The sequence below is a fragment of the Haliotis rubra genome, unplaced genomic scaffold (assembly GCF_003918875.1).
Source record: "Haliotis rubra isolate DU_JTF1 unplaced genomic scaffold, ASM391887v1 Scf33, whole genome shotgun sequence".
In the NCBI taxonomy this organism is placed as follows: Eukaryota; Metazoa; Mollusca; class Gastropoda; order Lepetellida; family Haliotidae; genus Haliotis; species Haliotis rubra.
Genome location: NW_025767002.1, coordinates 1,245,158 through 1,263,259, shown reverse-complemented (window position 1 = coordinate 1,263,259; position 18,102 = coordinate 1,245,158). Strand labels below are relative to the sequence as shown.

Genomic DNA, 18,102 nt, shown 5'->3' with positions numbered 1-18,102 from the left:
TGCTTTTGGAAATTTTCCACCTAAATACAAAATATAGTGAAGAGCTTGTTTAAACAACACTTTACACTCAAGGCCCATGATCCTACGTCCCTGACATCTATGTACGTCTTGATGGACATGCTGTTTGTTTGTTTGCTTGCTTGTTTATTATTTAATGCCTCATTCAGCAATATTCCAGCTATATGGCGGTAGTCAGTAAATAATTGAGTCTGGACCAGTGATCAACATTATGAACATCGATCTACGCAATAGGTGAGGTGAGGTGAAATTGGTTTTAACGTCTTGCTTGAGAATATTTCGCTCAAATGACGGCGTACATGCGTGTGTATGTGTATGTGAGGCAGCTTGTACTAGCCTAGACTTAAGCTGCTTTTATAGTACTAGCCCACTGAGATACCATGCCGCAGTGAAGCATGAATACCCCACTCAGACACATTATACTGACTCCGAGCCGACCAGTCCTTGTTGTACCCATTAATGCCGAGCCAGGCAGGGACCAACAAGTACCATATTTTAACGTCCTTTGGTATGACGCGGTCAGGGATCGAGCCCACGACCTTCTGCTCTCCGGGCAGATGCTCTAACCACTACACCATGGAGGCGGTCCTTTACGCAATTGGGATAAGATGACATGACATGTGTTACAGTGATACTGACACATAAATTTTGAAGTTGCAGTACATTACTGGGATATAATTGTTCTACACATGACCCAAATGGAAAACTACTGGATCAGAGCTTTTTAGTATTGCTCTGATTTACTTTAAGGGACCGTTCATAATTTATGGCTAAGGGGGGTGATAATGATTTTTATAGAGAAGCATGTACAATGTGAATGCCCCCCCCCCTAAAATTTATGTACAAAATAAGTAAGTGACCCCCCCTCATGTCTAAGCATAATTTTAAACATTTGTTTATGTACAAATCAATGACACCCCCTTCCCATAAAATTGACTAAGCATAATTTTAAACATTTGTTTATGTACAAATACATGTTTTTCAGGATTCTGATGCCCTGGTTCTTACCTCCTTGTACATGAAGAAAAGCATGTATTGCATGCAGATTGTACAAAATTGATGAACCTTTTCATCCTGCCATGAAAAATGTTGACATTACATCTGACATTGCATCAGATCTTAAACAGTTTCCTTTCTCTCTATTTTCAATAAGAAATGACATTATTATACACTGAAGTGTGAAAGACAGAGATTTCCAAGTTTGAGAAAAGTCACATTTTCACTGCTGTGACAGAAATTTGATATATTCACTGTAGTGAAAGTTTTACTTTGCAGGAACTATATTATGGCTCAACAAACAGTTGATTTTTTTTTCTCTCAATAGTGCTCTTTCGTTTCGCCGCCATATTGTTTTGGTTATTCTTATGTATTCATGCAGCAGCGCCGAGTTTTGACGATGACACAAGGCCAAAAGGATTGTCTGATGGATTTTATTATAAGTGCTGATCTTATTCAACAATGATAATAAATAATAAATAGTAATATTATCAACAATGATAATAAGTAATAAATAGCAATTGGATTGTCTAAATGCTTATTTTGTTTTTGAATACCGAAATATTGTCTTATTTGTGTGCCTGAACAATGAAGTGAACAGTCTTTAGTTTACAGTTGGAATGATTTAAATTTCGATAATCCTTTCTCTGTTAAATAATGTTATATTCAATTAAACAAAACTGGAAGCATATAATATATAGTATATCTGAACGAGTGATAGCCTGAACAATGAAGTGAACAGTCTTTAGTTTACAGTTGGAATGATTTAAATTTCGATAATCCTTTCTCTGTTAAATAATGTTATATTCAATTAAACAAAACTGGAAGCATATAATACATAGTATATCTGAACGAGTGATAGCCTGAACAATGAAGTGAACAGTCTTTAGTTTACAGTTGGAATGATTTAAATTTCGATAATCCTTTCTCTGTTAAATAATGTTATATTCAATTAAACAAAACTGGAAGCATATAATATATAGTATATCTGAACGAGTGATAGCAATATTCCAGCAATATCACGGCTGGGGGGATACCAGAAATGGGCTTCACACATTCTACCCATGTGGGGAATCGAACCTGGGTATTTGGTGTGACAAGCGAACGCTTTAACTACTAGGTTACCCATCCCACCAGTAAAGAACGAAGGGAAAGACGTGACTGAGTGAGTGAGATAGGTTTTACGCCGCTTTTTAGCAATATTCCAGCAATATCATGGCGGGGGACACCAGAAATGGGCTTCACACATTGTACCCATGTGGGGAATCGAACCCGGGTCTTCAGCGTGACGAGACGTGACTGAAGTGGAGAAGGTACTCACCCGTCCTTGCAGGTGTCTTGCTGCCTTGTGGAACTCAGAGCGAATGGCCATGGACCGAGAACACCATGGAGCATAGTACATGAGGAATATAAGCTCCTCCTGGGCAAGAAGACGGACAACCGGATCGAGTTCTCCATTAAAAAAATCATACACTGGCGAGTTGTTTGGAAAAAATTTCTTTGGTGGTTTTGGTGGTACAGTAATCGGCTTTGGCTTCAAACTGAAAAAAAATGAACTGCTCACATCAGATCCCAGTCTATCTGGGTCTGCATAATGCGTACATGGAATCTGATAATATCATATATCAATTACGCATTGAATAGTCAAACAAAAAGGACGGATGACCACACCATTCAGATTTTAAATCATCTGCAAGTTCATCTGCAAGACTGAAAACGAAAACAATGTCATTTTGATTGTGTTTTTTTGTGAATATTTTTGCTAATCGTGAGATTGTTTGGAGGACAAACAACATCGCCTTTCGCAGTAATTGGACAACCATGTCTCAGCGGTAGCTTTACCAATAACCTGGCAAAGGCTCACATATAACAGACTGTGATAAAATCACCTGTTCAGGCCTGAACATCTACCAGTGCAAGTTTGTATCCAACATATATAAATAACCTAAAAAAAATATCAAAGTCTTCTGTTGAAGCATTCAAAGTCTAAGAATTTTTAAACTGTTTTCATGTTTGTAATGCCTAAAAACAAACAGCTTTAAAATCTTATATGTTATCTGACCTAAATGTAAGGTCAAAGTATGCTAACAGTCATATTAAGTTCAATAAATATAATGTTTACACTCTCTAAATGGCTGAAAACACCCCTAATGAATTCTAATCTCAGATCTTGTGTAACTGGAAATCGCAAACCTGTGGCATTATGTGAATAATGTTGAACAGCTGTCAAGGGTTTATACTTCATGCTACACGTGTAAAATCACTCGACATTTTAGAACTGAACTCAGTTCGAATAAACTTTCAAAACATTAAACACGTGAGTTTATCATGCGTGACAGGCATAGTGGAAATTGATCGTGTGTAAAATCTACCTGCTCCCATATCGTGAAATGATGGTTAGAGACAATCCAATTACAATCAGAAACAACTCCGGGTGTTTAGCCATCACTCTTCGAACTACATTTGTCGGGGCAGTAAGATCCGAATGAACTGCCACAACACTCGCCATTGGTTTCACTCCACGTCACATTAATTGAAACTGCTTACCTAAAAACTAACTAAATAAGGTAAGAATATATGTTACCAAATTACCATATTTGTGTCTTTAACAATGTGTTTTATCAGACAATTTATAAATCTTTGCATTTTTTTTATAAATGTTACAATCCATTGTCGTATGTATCTAGAAATATGAATGTGACAAAACATGTAGTCGATATTGGTGTAAGTTGTGTGGAAAGTAATATGAATTTACGGGATGCGTCGTAAAATCACATTTTCTAAAAAGATCTTGTCAGTAGCAGCCGACGCAAGTATTTTCGCCAAATTCGACAAAAGTCTCGTTCCGTACATTTACCAGAAGGTATCCAATTATATGCATATATAAAATTCCGTTGAACCAGAATTAAGTGCTCAATGACAAAATTGTGTAGACCATCACTGAACGGGCACCTACAGGATAGTTTATCATTTAAAAGGATGAAAGGGGGGCGTGGTCGGCCACACCTATGTCACATTGTCTTACTTATCGATATTTTGTTAATCATGCAGCAACCTCGCGTATGTTTAATATTGAGAAGGACCTCGTTTTTTCAAAGAGTAGCTTTTATTGTATAATCGAAAGATCACAATCTACGTTTTGGGGGAGTCTACTAGTCTGAAAACATGAATTTACATGGTTCGATCGCCATGCTACGTATCATCCCGAGTACTCATTGAACAAGGTTTTAAAATGGTACTTGTTGTTTCCTTACCTGGTGCTCGACATACAAGGAGTAGCTCAGTCTCTAGAATGTGTCCGAGAGGGGTATGAATTTGTAAATCAATTAATGTTGAGTGTGTCTCAGCATTGGGCGATGCAACTAATATTCGTATGGTAAAAACTATTAATTACATGTACATGCATGGCCCCCTGGCTTTAATAAAATAGCGCTATGTAGCCGGCTGGTCAGGCCTAGTAAAGCAAAGACCGTGAAATAGTCCCAAACACCATTTCGACTGACCTCAACTAGATGCATGGACCCCAAGACTAACATGTAAATCATACTAGGAAGTGTAGTCTGACTCGCAAGGAAAATCGATTAATTGTAGTTCCGACTGTTAGCTGGCCTAGTAATTGGAATTACTTAGAATAAAACTTCGGCTGTCATGAGTGAAGAAAACAAACACCGATTTGATAATTTTCTCAACGCACGGCCACGTTGCATTGGCTCTCTATCACACTGACTGACTGAGTTTTGGTTTTACGCCGCTTTTAGCAATATTCCAGCAACATCACGGCGGGGGACACCAGAAATGGGCTTCACACATTGTGCCCATGTGGGGATTCGAACCCGGGTCTTCGGCGTGACGAGCCAACGCTTTAACCATTAGGCTACCCCACCGCCCCCTCTCCATCACAGACCATACAGAACTTTATCTCAGATTTAATGTAACCGTGATAAATACCTGGAAGGTCCGACTGGCATCAGAGTATCCCCATAAGATGATTTTACTGAAATATGCGTGGGCTGAGACAGATAACACCTGGGCAGGAAGAAATGTTGACTGATTGTAGTGTCATCATTTACTGGATGAAGGGATCAAGAGTCTTGTGCGGGCCAAGCCAGCAGGGTCAGTAGTAGAAGAGAACCGAGCTGTATTAAGTTAATACCTGGGGCCATGGGGGATTGAAAGATCAATGAGGATGTTCCTAATCATCCGTATTCCACAACTGTGTAGGTTGGCACATCGCGACCGTGAAGATCTGGATTAGAATTGATCTTCAGTAACCCTTGCTTGTCGTAAGAGGAGACTAACGGGATCGGTGGTCAGGCTCGCTGACTCGGTTGACACATGTCCTCGTATCGTAACTGCTTAGATCTCGAAGCTCATGCTGTTGATCACTGGATTGTCTAGTCCAGACTTGATTATTTACAGATCGCCGCCGTATAGCTGGAATATTGCGTAAAACGAAATTCACTCACTGACACATCGCACATCTGCCAGACGAGACGTGATGACTTATTGATTGGCCACAAGAGGGTGAGAAAGTGAAAAGACAACCTCAGTCCTGGAGATCATCATAGTGCCCATGACAGGAAGTAAGCAATAAGTACCAACAACACAGAGTTTAAATGTCTTCGTCGAGTTACACACGCAGTGGTAGGTACAACTGAATGATATACACTTGTACGTTTATAATAATGACGGTTAAAGAGTACTAATAAGTTTCTTTTCAAATGAATAGAAAAAGTCTAAATGTTTATGGTTAGAGACAAGTAAAAAGATTGATAACCTCTGGAAATCAGCATATAGAAAGTGAAGCGCTAAGAATTTGATTTCCACCTCAGGCTTTCAACTGGGTGTGAAGAGACATCTTGATGCTCATTGGAAACCCATGACAGATGTCCATGAAGCGGAGGGATAACCTGATGACAACTGGATATCCATGACATGAGACGTCGGGTTGCCCATGGCAGGAAGCGAAGGGACAACTGGATGTCCATGAGATGAGGCGGAGGGATAACTTGATGACAACTGGATATCAGGACATGAGGCGTCGGGTTGCCCATGGCAGGAAGCGAAAAGGACAACTGGATGTCCATGAAAACTGGATGTCAGGACATGAGGTGTCGGGATAACCATGACAGGAAGCGAAGGGACAACTGGATGTCCATGAGATGAGGCGGAGGGATAACTTGATGACAACTGGATATCAGGACATGAGGCGTCGGGATGCCCATGACAGGAAGCGAAGGAACACCTTAATGAAAACTGGATGTCGGGACATGAGGTGTCGGGTTGCCCATGACAGGAAGCGAAGGGACAACTGGATGCCCAACTTGATGAATAACAGGATGCCCATGACAGGAAGCAAAGGAACAACTTGATGAAAACTGGATGTCAGGACATGAGGTGTCGGGATGCCCATGACACAACTGGAAGCCCATGACAGGAAGCGAAGGGACAACTTGATGACAACTGGATGTCAGGACATGAGGCGTCAGGATGCCCATGGCAGGAAGCAAAGGAACACCTTGATGAAAACTGGATGTCAGGACATGAGGTGTCGGATGCCCATGACAGGAAGCGAAGGGAAGGAAGCCCATGACAGGAAGCGAAGGAACAACTCGGGATGATGACAAAGGAACTGGATGTCAGGACATCAGGATGCCCATGACAGGAAGCGAGGACAACTGGATGTCAGGATGCCCATGGCAGGAAGCGAAGGGACAACTTGATGACAACTGGATGTCTGGACATGAGGTGTCGGGATGCCCATGGCAGGAAGCAAAGGAACAACTGGATGACAACTGGATAACAGGACATGAGGCGTCGGGTTGCCCATGGCAGGAAGCGAAGGGACAACTTGATGCCAACTGGAAGTCTGGACATGAGGTGTCGGGATGCCCATGGCAGGAAGCAAAGGAACAACTGAATGACAACTGGATAACAGGACATGAGGCGTCGGGATGCCCATGGCAGGAAGCAAAGGAACAACTGGATGACAACTGGATATCAGCACATGAGGCGTCGGGTTGCCCATGAAGTTACGTGAAGAGGCAACTGGATTATCAGATTAGTCCCATGAGAGGGGTGAAAGGGATAATCACCTGATAGCTGTTGGATGGCCTTGAACAACTTCATGGGTACTAAACAGAACGGAAAAGAGACCAAATTTGACAGCCACCAGAGGCCAGTTCAATGAAGAGAAGGCCAACGTGATTGAAACCAGATTGCACCTGCTGGTAGGTGAATAGATAACCTGATAACCTGAGTTTTCTGTCATGAGGTGAGATGAAAAAGAGAGGTTCATTCAAAGGCTGTTTCAAGGAAACTCTGAGAACAGCCTATAGTCAGTGAGATGAAACAAAACGTTGCAAATGAATGCAGAGATAACATCTTGATTGCCATTGGATTCCCAGAGCTCTTTAAGCAAAAAGATTAAAAGTTAATAATGGGTATTTGGAGATATTAGTATATTATGTTTCTTCATCTTGACTGTCACTGGAGCGTCCCTGACAGGAAGTGACAAGATCTCAGAATGATCGTGAAGGCAGGCTTCTGACGGGAAGCGAACAGACTGGAAATTGATGACCACTGGAGGGCCTACCTGGAAGTGAAAATAATGGTGAGTGAGCGAGTTGGGTTTTACGCTGCTTTTAGCAATGCCCCAGCCATATCACTGCGGGGGACACCAGAAATGGGTTTCATACATTGTACTCATGTGGGAAATCGAACCCGGGTCTTCGGCGTGACGAGAGAACGCTTTAACCACTAGGCTACCCCACCGCCGCAAAAAGACGTGAAGGTGGTGACTAGAAGGCCTTGACAGGAAGTAGGAAACGTTACACTGATGGTGACTGTGGGCACTGCCAAGATGTTGAAAACTATGGGTTGATGGTGACTTGGAGGGCTTGACAGAAAGAATGAAACTTTGCATTGATGGTGAATGGAGACCCCCGTCAGTAAGTGAAGAGACTTTAGAATTATGACGAATCGAAGCCCCTAACATTTCACGACTCTCAAGTTGAAAACAACTATTTACATTTTCCATTTATTGCCTGGTATGTTTTTCTATCTGCGTATAACATCTGGTTCGCAATGCAGAGTTCATAACACATCATCTGGTTTCATAAATGAAGCTTGACCTCTGAAAAGTGAAAAGTGCCCTCAAATTGAGGAGTATGGTTTTACCAGAATGGGCTTCCCAAGTGACGTGACGTTTTAACGATGCTTTCAATAACCGCCAATGACATGCCATCTTGACACTTGATGCTTGCAATAGTGAGTGAGTATGGTTTTACGCCGCTTTCGTAGCAATATTCCAGCAATATCATCAATATAAATGGCTATAGTGGACACCAGAAATGGGCTTTACACCTTCAATGTGCCCATGTGGGCCACTTTATTCGGAATAAAATTTCACTGTAAAAAAATACATTTCAGCCTGCAAAAATTATGGTGAGAAATCCTCGGCGCAGAAATGACGAACTAACTTCTTTTCATTCCACCTAGGCTACTCACTCAATCACTCCTCCCACTCACTCACTCCAAGTTATATCCCAGTTGGATGTCCAGCAATTCCCTAACTCCATGAAGTGAGAGGACATTGTATACAATGTGTACCTGTCAGATCCAGGTTAGCACTGGTCCTCAGCAACCCATGCAAGAGGCATAAGAGGCAAGTAAGGAGATCATATGATCAGGTACCTTAACTTGGCAGACGTATGTCATCGTAACCCAGATATCAGATTTGGTAACCCAGAAGTGCAGACTGATGTTCATGACATCAATCATTGGACCGCCTTCTCCAGACCTGGGCCTAGATTTTCGAAGCTCTCTTAGCACTAAGATAGTCTTAATGTTAATGTATGGCACTTACGACTATCTTAGTGCTAAGAGAGCTTCGAAAATCTAGGCCCTGAATATTTACAGACCACCAGTATGTAGCTGAAATATTGTTGAATGTGGCTAAAAGCAACAAACAAAATGTAATATCAATCACAATTTAATCTGGGCTCTAACTCCATAATAAACAGCCTACATTCACCTTGTAGCTTGTCTGAGGGCAGCTTTACACAACAAAGTCCTCAGCTCAAGTCATTCAAGCTGATGAGGAGTTCTTGCTGATGATTTCTACCTCAATATACAGAACAAAGCCGATCACACAGCATCATGACATTTATTCGATCAGGATTTAAGTAGCTGTACATGGAACACTTTGGTAATGATATATGTACCAAGCTTGTACTATGTATATATGTATGTATATGTATATAACACAAATATATAGCCCCACACCCTGATTGTAATGATGACAATCTCTCCCTTCAGCCTGTCTCAAACCTTTGCCATCTGAAGCTGTACAGCTGCAACAACGCCTGCACAATTTCCTCATTTTATGTGACCCACAAAGCGACCTTAGCTCTAAGGTAATCAAAACTCCAATGAGTTAATATAGCATTACGATCATAGTACGCTAAGGTAATCAAAACTCCAATATGTTAATATAGCATTACGATCATAGTACGCTAAGATCGCTTTGTGGGCTGGGCCAGTTCATTAATATATTTCTCATTAAATTTCATTTATTGAGTATTTTAACCAATATATTTTTAATATGAGTATGTCTAATGTGACTGAGGTTGTTACAGATGAAGGGTGTTCCTCATGCCACAAGTAAGGCAAAGCTGATGTTTTTTGGCATCATACGTTACAAAAGCACTTGTATATCAAAACTTCCAGGAGAGAATCTTCACAATATAGATATATATGTATATCTCACATTAAAACAGATAGCTTCGCACAGTTGTAAATGTGCCATTTCATACAACATATTTACAAAAAGAACCATAAAACATGTTTCAAAACCATGAAAGACAAAAGTCTTCTGTATAGGCACGATATTTCTGCTTTCACAACCATTCACGCACACAGATGGACAGATATTGAATAAAATTGGATCCAAGTTTTTTTCATTAAAAATATAAGACTACTGCGAGGTCCTATGAATCATGCAGAGTATTGGTAAAAAGTATCACATGACATCATTCCGCACACAGCTCATATTCCTCATACAAGAATCCTTGAATTCTATTCGATCGCAACAGAACTGCACACGTTTGTTTCCTAATATTGGACGAATGTTCAAGCTGCTGTTTCAAATAGACTGACATCATAGAAAATTAACAACAGCTGCTAAGTTCAACTACTTTCAGTTTCAGCAGTCAGGACGGTCTGTACTTAGGATGAAGATCAGGGTGAAGTGGATCAATACACAATTTTAATATGACAACTACACACAACCATGTTTGAAAATACATATATCACATGTCTCAATGTAAAACTTCCATGAATATTATCACCCATACCAACAACTTGACAACAAAGAGATTTTTGTTAAACTGATGTTCAATGAATTAAAAAATTAACAGAATTGTGTTAAATTTGGGTCACACTCTATTTAACATATTAACACACTTTGACTTCACAAGGATGATACAATATATTTATAAGCACAGTAAAATCTTCATCAACAGGAAACAGTTAGGGAAATGGTCAATTAGGTACAATTCCCTCAAATCAAACAGGATTCACAACATACAAATCATATCAATAGCATAACAATATAAATGACGGCATTTCCAGACAAACACTTGTTTGTATTTTAGTTTTCTTGACAAATATAGGAACACAGGTTAACTTCTAGGCCTGAAGCATGAACTTCAATACCTGGACATATCTGTTCACACCTGAACAAGTCTTTGCTTTTAACCATGCTAAATTTGTCCATGCTTGTATCCTAGAATAACTTCATTGATTTCATGGGTGCGACAGTACAGATTCTTGTATCATTCTCAAGCAGGAATGGTACGAGAATCTGTATCAAAACATCGCGCTCACGAAATCAATGAAGTTGTTATCCATGAAGTTCGTCAATATAGTACTTCCCAACTCAAGATGCCACTCAAGGAACTATTGTATACATAGATGAACATACATGAAGGCTGTCAATCACTCTCATACAATTAATGTCACCTTGACATTGTCTCTGTTGAAAATTATCAGAGACAGATTAAGGATTTATATTTATGGGACTTTCTCATATTGTTTTCCTGTAGTTTTTATTTTTCTTGATTTACAATAAAGTCTTAATTTTTTTTATAAACCCTTTCAAATTCCATTATAATTAAATAATTAAGAAACAAAACATCTCCAAAAACTACTTTCTGGAGAATGCTAGTTTCTGTTTTTGTGAAAAATAAAAGAAAGAGTTTGACTAATTATTCACACACACTTTTAACATTTGGCAACAACTCAGCTTTTAGAGAAAATCATTCTCCAGAATGAATTCATGATTAAGACTTTGGCGCCAAAGTTCATTTATAATACAGGGGATAGATTTTTCTGAAGATTACTTAATGCATCATTTTTTAATATCTAAGAAAATAAATGAAAGATAACTTACAAAATGTCAAATCTACTGTTCTGAAAAAAAAGAGAGCACTAAAACTAAGTCATGATGAACAAAGTCTTCTAGCACTGCTGTCTTGAAAACCACATAATTGGTCCTTTTTAATGACCAATCAGGACTGAGAATCACAAAAAGGGACCCTGTAGGGGATTGTGGTGTAGAATAATTCCCAAGCAATCTGTATGCTGGTCCTAAGAGGCGACCAAATGGATTGGGTGGTCCAACTCTCTGACGTGGTTGACAGCATGTCCTCGTTCCCAGACAGTGTGGGTTATGGTAACATTATCAATCACTGGATTGTCTGGTCCAGAGTGGATTATATACAAGCTGATATAGTATAGCTGAAATACTGCTATGTGTTCCATGAATAAAACAAAACAAACAGAAGATGCACATATGCAAATATCGCAATTACGCTTCAATGTTTTAACCCTTATCGGTAATACTTACTTGTAAGTTCAACTTGTAAGTTTTGTAAGTTGTACTTTCAACATCAACATAAACGTAGTTAATGTCAACAGAAAATGTAAGTTATACGCTTGTCCAGAGCATTCAAGATTTATCAGCCATATCGAATTAACTAACAGATCACAACATTAGGTGGAGGCATTATTACTTCTCTTGCACATGGAATTGATCTAACTTCATACAAATATAAGGCCTAATCCACATCAGGGCTATTAAAGTTCTTGCATCATAAATTCTCAAGTTTTGAGCCTGACCATTCACAATGAAGTGATTGAGCAAATAGCATTGCTTACAGCAATATTACAGCAGGACTGACTGACTGAGTTTAGTTTTACGCTGCTTTTAGCAATATTCCAGCAACATCACGGCGGGGGACACCAGAAATGGGCTTCACATTTGGGGATTCGAACCCGGGTCTTCGGCGTGACGAGCCAACTTTTTAACCACTAGGTTACCCCACCGCCCCCATTACAGCAGGAGACACCAGAATAGGGCTTGACACATTATACAGGGGGAATCAAACCCTGACCTCAGGCATGATGAATGAACACTTGCTCTACAAGGCTATCTCACCAAACCACTAATATAAAGTGAATGACCGTAAGTTTACTCAGTTTCCAGGAGCATCAGTGGATACTATACTTGAATGAAGCGATGGACTGGGTTTACAAAACTTTAAGCAATACTCATGTCATGTCACCAACAAAAGTTTCCATGAATTTTTTTCAAAATTTTGTGGGATCCTTGAGGATAGCTCCTGTAATAATTGAATTAAGGGGTTTTTAAAAAAAAATTTAAATTTCAAATCAAACAATACTCATATTTGTTAATAATTCTAAGAATACTACCTCCATTACATCAGGGGAAATCCCATCCACCTCCCCAATTATCTGTATCTGGATAGTTGATGTTGGGAAGGGTTGATGTTTCTTACCTTGCCCTTACACAAGAGGCTCATGCAGCAAGACACCATAACTTGCACACTGGGTCACAAATAGTTGACAATGAAAAGGACATTTGTTGAAAATATGAGTGAGTGAGTGAGTGAGTTTAGTTTTACGCCGCTTTAGCAATATTCCAGCAACATCACGGCAGGGCACAAGAAATGGGCTTCACACATTGTACCCATGTGGGGAATCGAACCCGGGTCTTTGGCGTGACGAGCGAACGCTTTAACCACTAGGCTACCCCACCGCCCCGTTGAAAATCTGAAGATATTATATAAATACAGGATTAATGGCAATGGTGGGTTGGAGGTTTTGTCTTTGAAGGAATGATTAGGGCAATAGCACAGATGCCCTATCCTTCATACCAGATTAAATAAAATGATAATCCCAGATTTGAATCATGTTAATTTAGTGAGTGTAGGATTCAAGAAACTGGGTTCAAAGGGAAGTTATCCACAAGACACAACTACTTCATGAGGGTCCATTAACATTCGACAAGTTAAACAAATAGTAACCAAAACGGTTTGATCCCCAAGGCACATGAATGAACAACCAGCATGACACACCATATATAGATTAAATAGGAAAGAAGTAGACTTTGCAGAGCTATCACAGGGTGAAAACTGCCTCACCACAATGTTAACACAGCGTACATTACCAAGGCATCATGGAGAGGGGCACTTCCATTCAGGCACTTCGTGAAAGTTGGACAAGAGTTGTAACATTTCACCGATACTTAAAATGTAGCATTACCTTTATGTTGTAGGGTTGTCAGATGTAAATAAACACTGGTTTATCACATATCATTACTGCTTGAGGTAGCAATAGGCTTATCAGAATTAGTCACAAAGGCAAAAAAAGAATCTTGAGTGAACCTCTCTGACATAATTTTTTGTTTAATCTCAACAAAAGTAGTTTAGACCCATTTCCATTCCTGGATACCAAGAAGCCACTTGTACAAGTGATCGCAGCACTACAACTGTGATGTATATGTTATGAACTTACAACAGAATGTGTTGTGAGATCACTTTGTGCAAGTCGGCAAAACGTCCATCTCGTGGATGTTATGGTCTACAAAAACAAAACACTTCCCCAAAAACACCTGTTTCTACATGCTTCAAAACATTCTGGGCACCTGTGTTAATTACAAATAAAATTACCACAAACATTTGAATGAATCAAAGTACCTTTTCAAAACATTGGACCCTAACTTTGCTACAAATCGCTCGTGTAAAGTGTCAAAGCAGCTTGTAAAACACTGTTCAGACACAGCCTGTACAACACCATTAAGTTTCACAAATATAATTCAGTTGGGACCTTTTCTCTTCTGTTTACAATCAAGTCCACTAACCATTCTGCAAAAATACATAATTATTGAGATAAAATGGCTAGTTTAATAAGTCAAAATCCCGTCCAGTTACCATCTGTATATAGACAAGCAGCACGCAGACAGGTTACAATGTATCTTGTCCAGTTTAGTCTCCTGTGTCATGAGATAAGTAAGAAACCCTCTGAGATCTCTCAAACTATATCATGTCCTGTGTCATATGATTAGCAACAGTTAGAAATGGGGGAGATCTCACTGACAACATGTCCTGTTACTAAACTACAATAGTTAGAAATGGGCAAGGGTAGAGGTGGGAGGAGGAGATCTCACAGAACGTGTCCTGTCTCTAAACTAGCATCAGTGCAAATCACAGGAGATCTCAGACTGCAACATGGACTATATTGTTCACATACTACTTCCCACACAACTGACAAGACAATATTAACTCGACGTCTAAACCTAAACTAATGTCAGAAGTCCAAGGTTGATACTATTCCTGTATATCTCTGACTGAAAGAAAATGTTAGAAGACATCAACACAATATCTGAGAATAATCTGTTTTCAGAGTGATCCAGAAAAACATTTTGAATTATTGATGTACTGACAAAGACTAATGAAAGCAGCCCCAATTTTTCAATGGAGCTCATGAATTACATAACTGCACAACAATAGATTGGAAAGAAGATACTGAGAAAAACTGACAAAATAACTTTTATTTGTTGGAGTGCGAGTATGATTTTTACGCCCTTTTAGCAATATTCCAGCAATATCACGACAGGTGACACCAGAAATGGGCTTCACATATTGTACCCACATGGGGAATCAAACTTCGACATGACGAGCGAACACTTTAACCACTAGGCTACCCCACTGCCACTTAATGTGTCAGATTGTCATGGTCAGTAAGCTAGGAAGTAAGAGGAAAACATGAACGTTTTTAGGACTGATATGATGATAAGTTCTTTAAATATAACCAAAATTACCGTTATCAACAGAAACATGTCGAAAATAAATTTAAACTCAAACACAGAATTCTAATCTGAACACTACTGTTTGAAAAATAGATTAGAGTCACATATAAAATGAGAACATATTTAGTCTGGTCATATTTTGAGATTATCCGTCCATTGAATGATTTGTCGAAAACCTTTCAAATGTTGAACTTTTGTAATACAATTCAGTTTTAATATGCAAACAATGCATGAGATATATATATTCCCAATTTTCACAATAAAACAATGAAATCTTATCATTTCATAAAAAATATCAGTTGAACAATAGCAGCCAATATTGTTTTTTACAAGTGCTTTGTTTGGAAACATTGAATAGGCACAAAGAGAAGCAGACTGTGAAACAACCTCAACACCATGATTCAAAGAATTGATTTGATATAATCAAGTCTGATAAGCTACAAATTTAGTGTTGAATAGACTGGTATCTGTCACTTCTATCTGAAAAATACAAAAAACACTTTTGTGTGTTTCCCAACAAACTGGAAATAAATATTCTGGTGAGATTCACAAAGCTTTTTGTGCATAAACCATATTTCATATTAATGAAAAATATTAATGAAAAATTTCGTCTCCAATACCTACACCATACACATTTCAGAAATAGACAGTTGTTATACATATAGTATCTAAACAAAATGACGGACATATATTGGATTACTTCACTAGTTCTCAGCCAAAACTAAAAAATTCTGGAGAAACAGCAAGTTGTACAAGCACAATTGTTCTACTTTACTTGAACATTTTGATTTTAGTCTCACAAAATATTGCTAATTATTACACTGACAGCGTTAGTCAAGCGGCAACCAATACCCTTTGTAGCCATCATGTACAGCTTGGATCTGGGCCGTATAAACCCACTGAGGCAGAAAATAACTTTAAAAGTGTATTTGATTCAACCAATTTTGACTAGATCCAAAAACAGTAAGACATTACTACAATATTTAACACACATTAAGCAGCTAGGCACACTTTTTAAATACTACTGCAAGCTCTCACACTATTGCAAGCATGTATAATGTTAAATATATAGTCAGGAACCCTCATTTCATTGCCTAATTTACAACATCACACAATCATATGCATGGAAGACAAAGCATGTCCATTTGGCAGCAGTGTACAAAGCACAGGTAGTAGGCCTGTTATTGCCTCAGACAATAAATTACACACAACCATTGAACAGCATCACATAATAGGTTTTCCTGTACCTGTATCACAACTTAATTGGCTGAGTATAATCTGGGACTTTAGTCAAAACTCAGCAACGATAGGTCGGTAAGAGTCATTTACAACTTCTTGCTGAGTTAATATTTTCAGCATCCTCGATAATCTCCAGGCTATACGTTCCGATAAATCTCCACAATACCCTGGATGCATCTACGACTCGAGCCAATGATTTTATTACCTCCCTTTGCTGGCTTCGCATTCTAGCAGTAGTCAATCAGATAAGCTTGCCAGTGTCAACAAGGATAGCGGTCGCAGCCGCGAAAGTTTGTTCGCAGTGCGACTCAGATTTTGGGGAAAAACATACAGACAGATTGACAGATCTGAAATCTTAAAAAATTCTATGCAAGAACTCTTTCTATCTCTTTCAGAGTACCTCTGCAACAATATATTATTGTGTTGCCAAGTTTAAACGGTTAGATAAGTGAGTTGTGATTTGTACGCTCAACTTCCCAGCGTAGACACCTGACTGGATAAAAAGCCAACCAAGGGAGGTAATAAAATCATCGGCTTGAGCCGTAGATGCATTCAGGGTATAGTGGAGATTTATCGGAACGTATACCCTGGAGATTATCGAGGATGTATTTTCAGTAAAACCACAGTAACTCAGTAATGAAAACAAAATACTGACACATCCAAAGAAGGTTTGTGGCATGAAGAAAATATTACATAATATTGTGGTGGGTTGGTTCTAAAAATGAAAACTGATGGAGTCGGAGACCGATCAATCGTACCCTCAATAAATTAGAGGCAGAGATATGTCTTATTAGGTCACGTGATATTTTAGGTCTTCCAGTCTTTGGGTACTGCTCCATGATGACCTCTAAATGATATGTATCCGGTTCAAGGGGTTCAAACTGATGGGGTTTTACTGTAGATATTATCTATTATGAGAACTGTCACTGCCATGGAGGACACCTTCACTGATTGAGCAGAAAGAGGAATGAATGCAGGTATATGCTGCTGTACAAAGCTATCTTAGCTCTAAGGTGACCGTAACTCCCATACCTTGACACAGACTTAAGGTAGTCCTAGCGCCAAGGTTGTTTTGAACAACAGCACACTGGCATGTAGTACTATGTACATATAATCCGGAATGTGTCATTATACATGATATGTGATGCCAACTTTAGTAAAAAATATATACGAATGAATTAACGGAATGCATACATCAAAAGGCAAAATAAAAGTTCTCAAGTGTCGGTGTACAATGAAAGGCAGCTAATATTCTTGTGACAAATACTTGACGTACCTGTTCTACAACTAAATACCAGACAGACAGGTAATACATAAGGTTACATACTGATACTCATAACAAGGCTAAAACAAGATAATACTTAACTACTGATAAAATAAACAACTAAAACTAAACTTTGCTTACACTGTGAACACATTATAATGGTAATACACGTGAACATCATAGTGTTACAAACCAATTCAAAAGTAGAAGCTCACGGAGCTAAAACACTAGACTGGTTAATCAATAGAGTTTAATTATTCAGCAGTTCATTTTAAACACCTTTATCCAGGGTATAATGTTAAATAAATAATTGCAAGTCTTTCTGAGGCATTTTATTGCGAATGAAGTAAATTTTTTTTCATATCCTTCCATAAACTGAAAGAAAGGCCATGCCCACTTACAAACTAGTGCT

General features: G+C 38.9%; 1 protein-coding gene across 1 annotated transcript in view; it reads right to left on the bottom strand.

The window, feature by feature from the left end:
* Positions 1-3,532, bottom strand: part of LOC124284104 (thioredoxin domain-containing protein 11-like) — a 70,564-nt gene extending 67,032 nt beyond the window's left edge. The window contains exons 1-2 of the mRNA XM_046720162.1: positions 3,387-3,532; positions 2,336-2,555 (exon numbers count right to left, since the gene is read on the bottom strand). Of these exons, the coding sequence (XP_046576118.1) occupies positions 2,336-2,555; positions 3,387-3,523 (357 nt within the window). The 5' untranslated portion in view covers positions 3,524-3,532. The remainder of the gene's footprint in view (positions 1-2,335; positions 2,556-3,386) is intronic.
* Between the last annotated feature and the right edge of the window lie 14,570 nt (positions 3,533-18,102).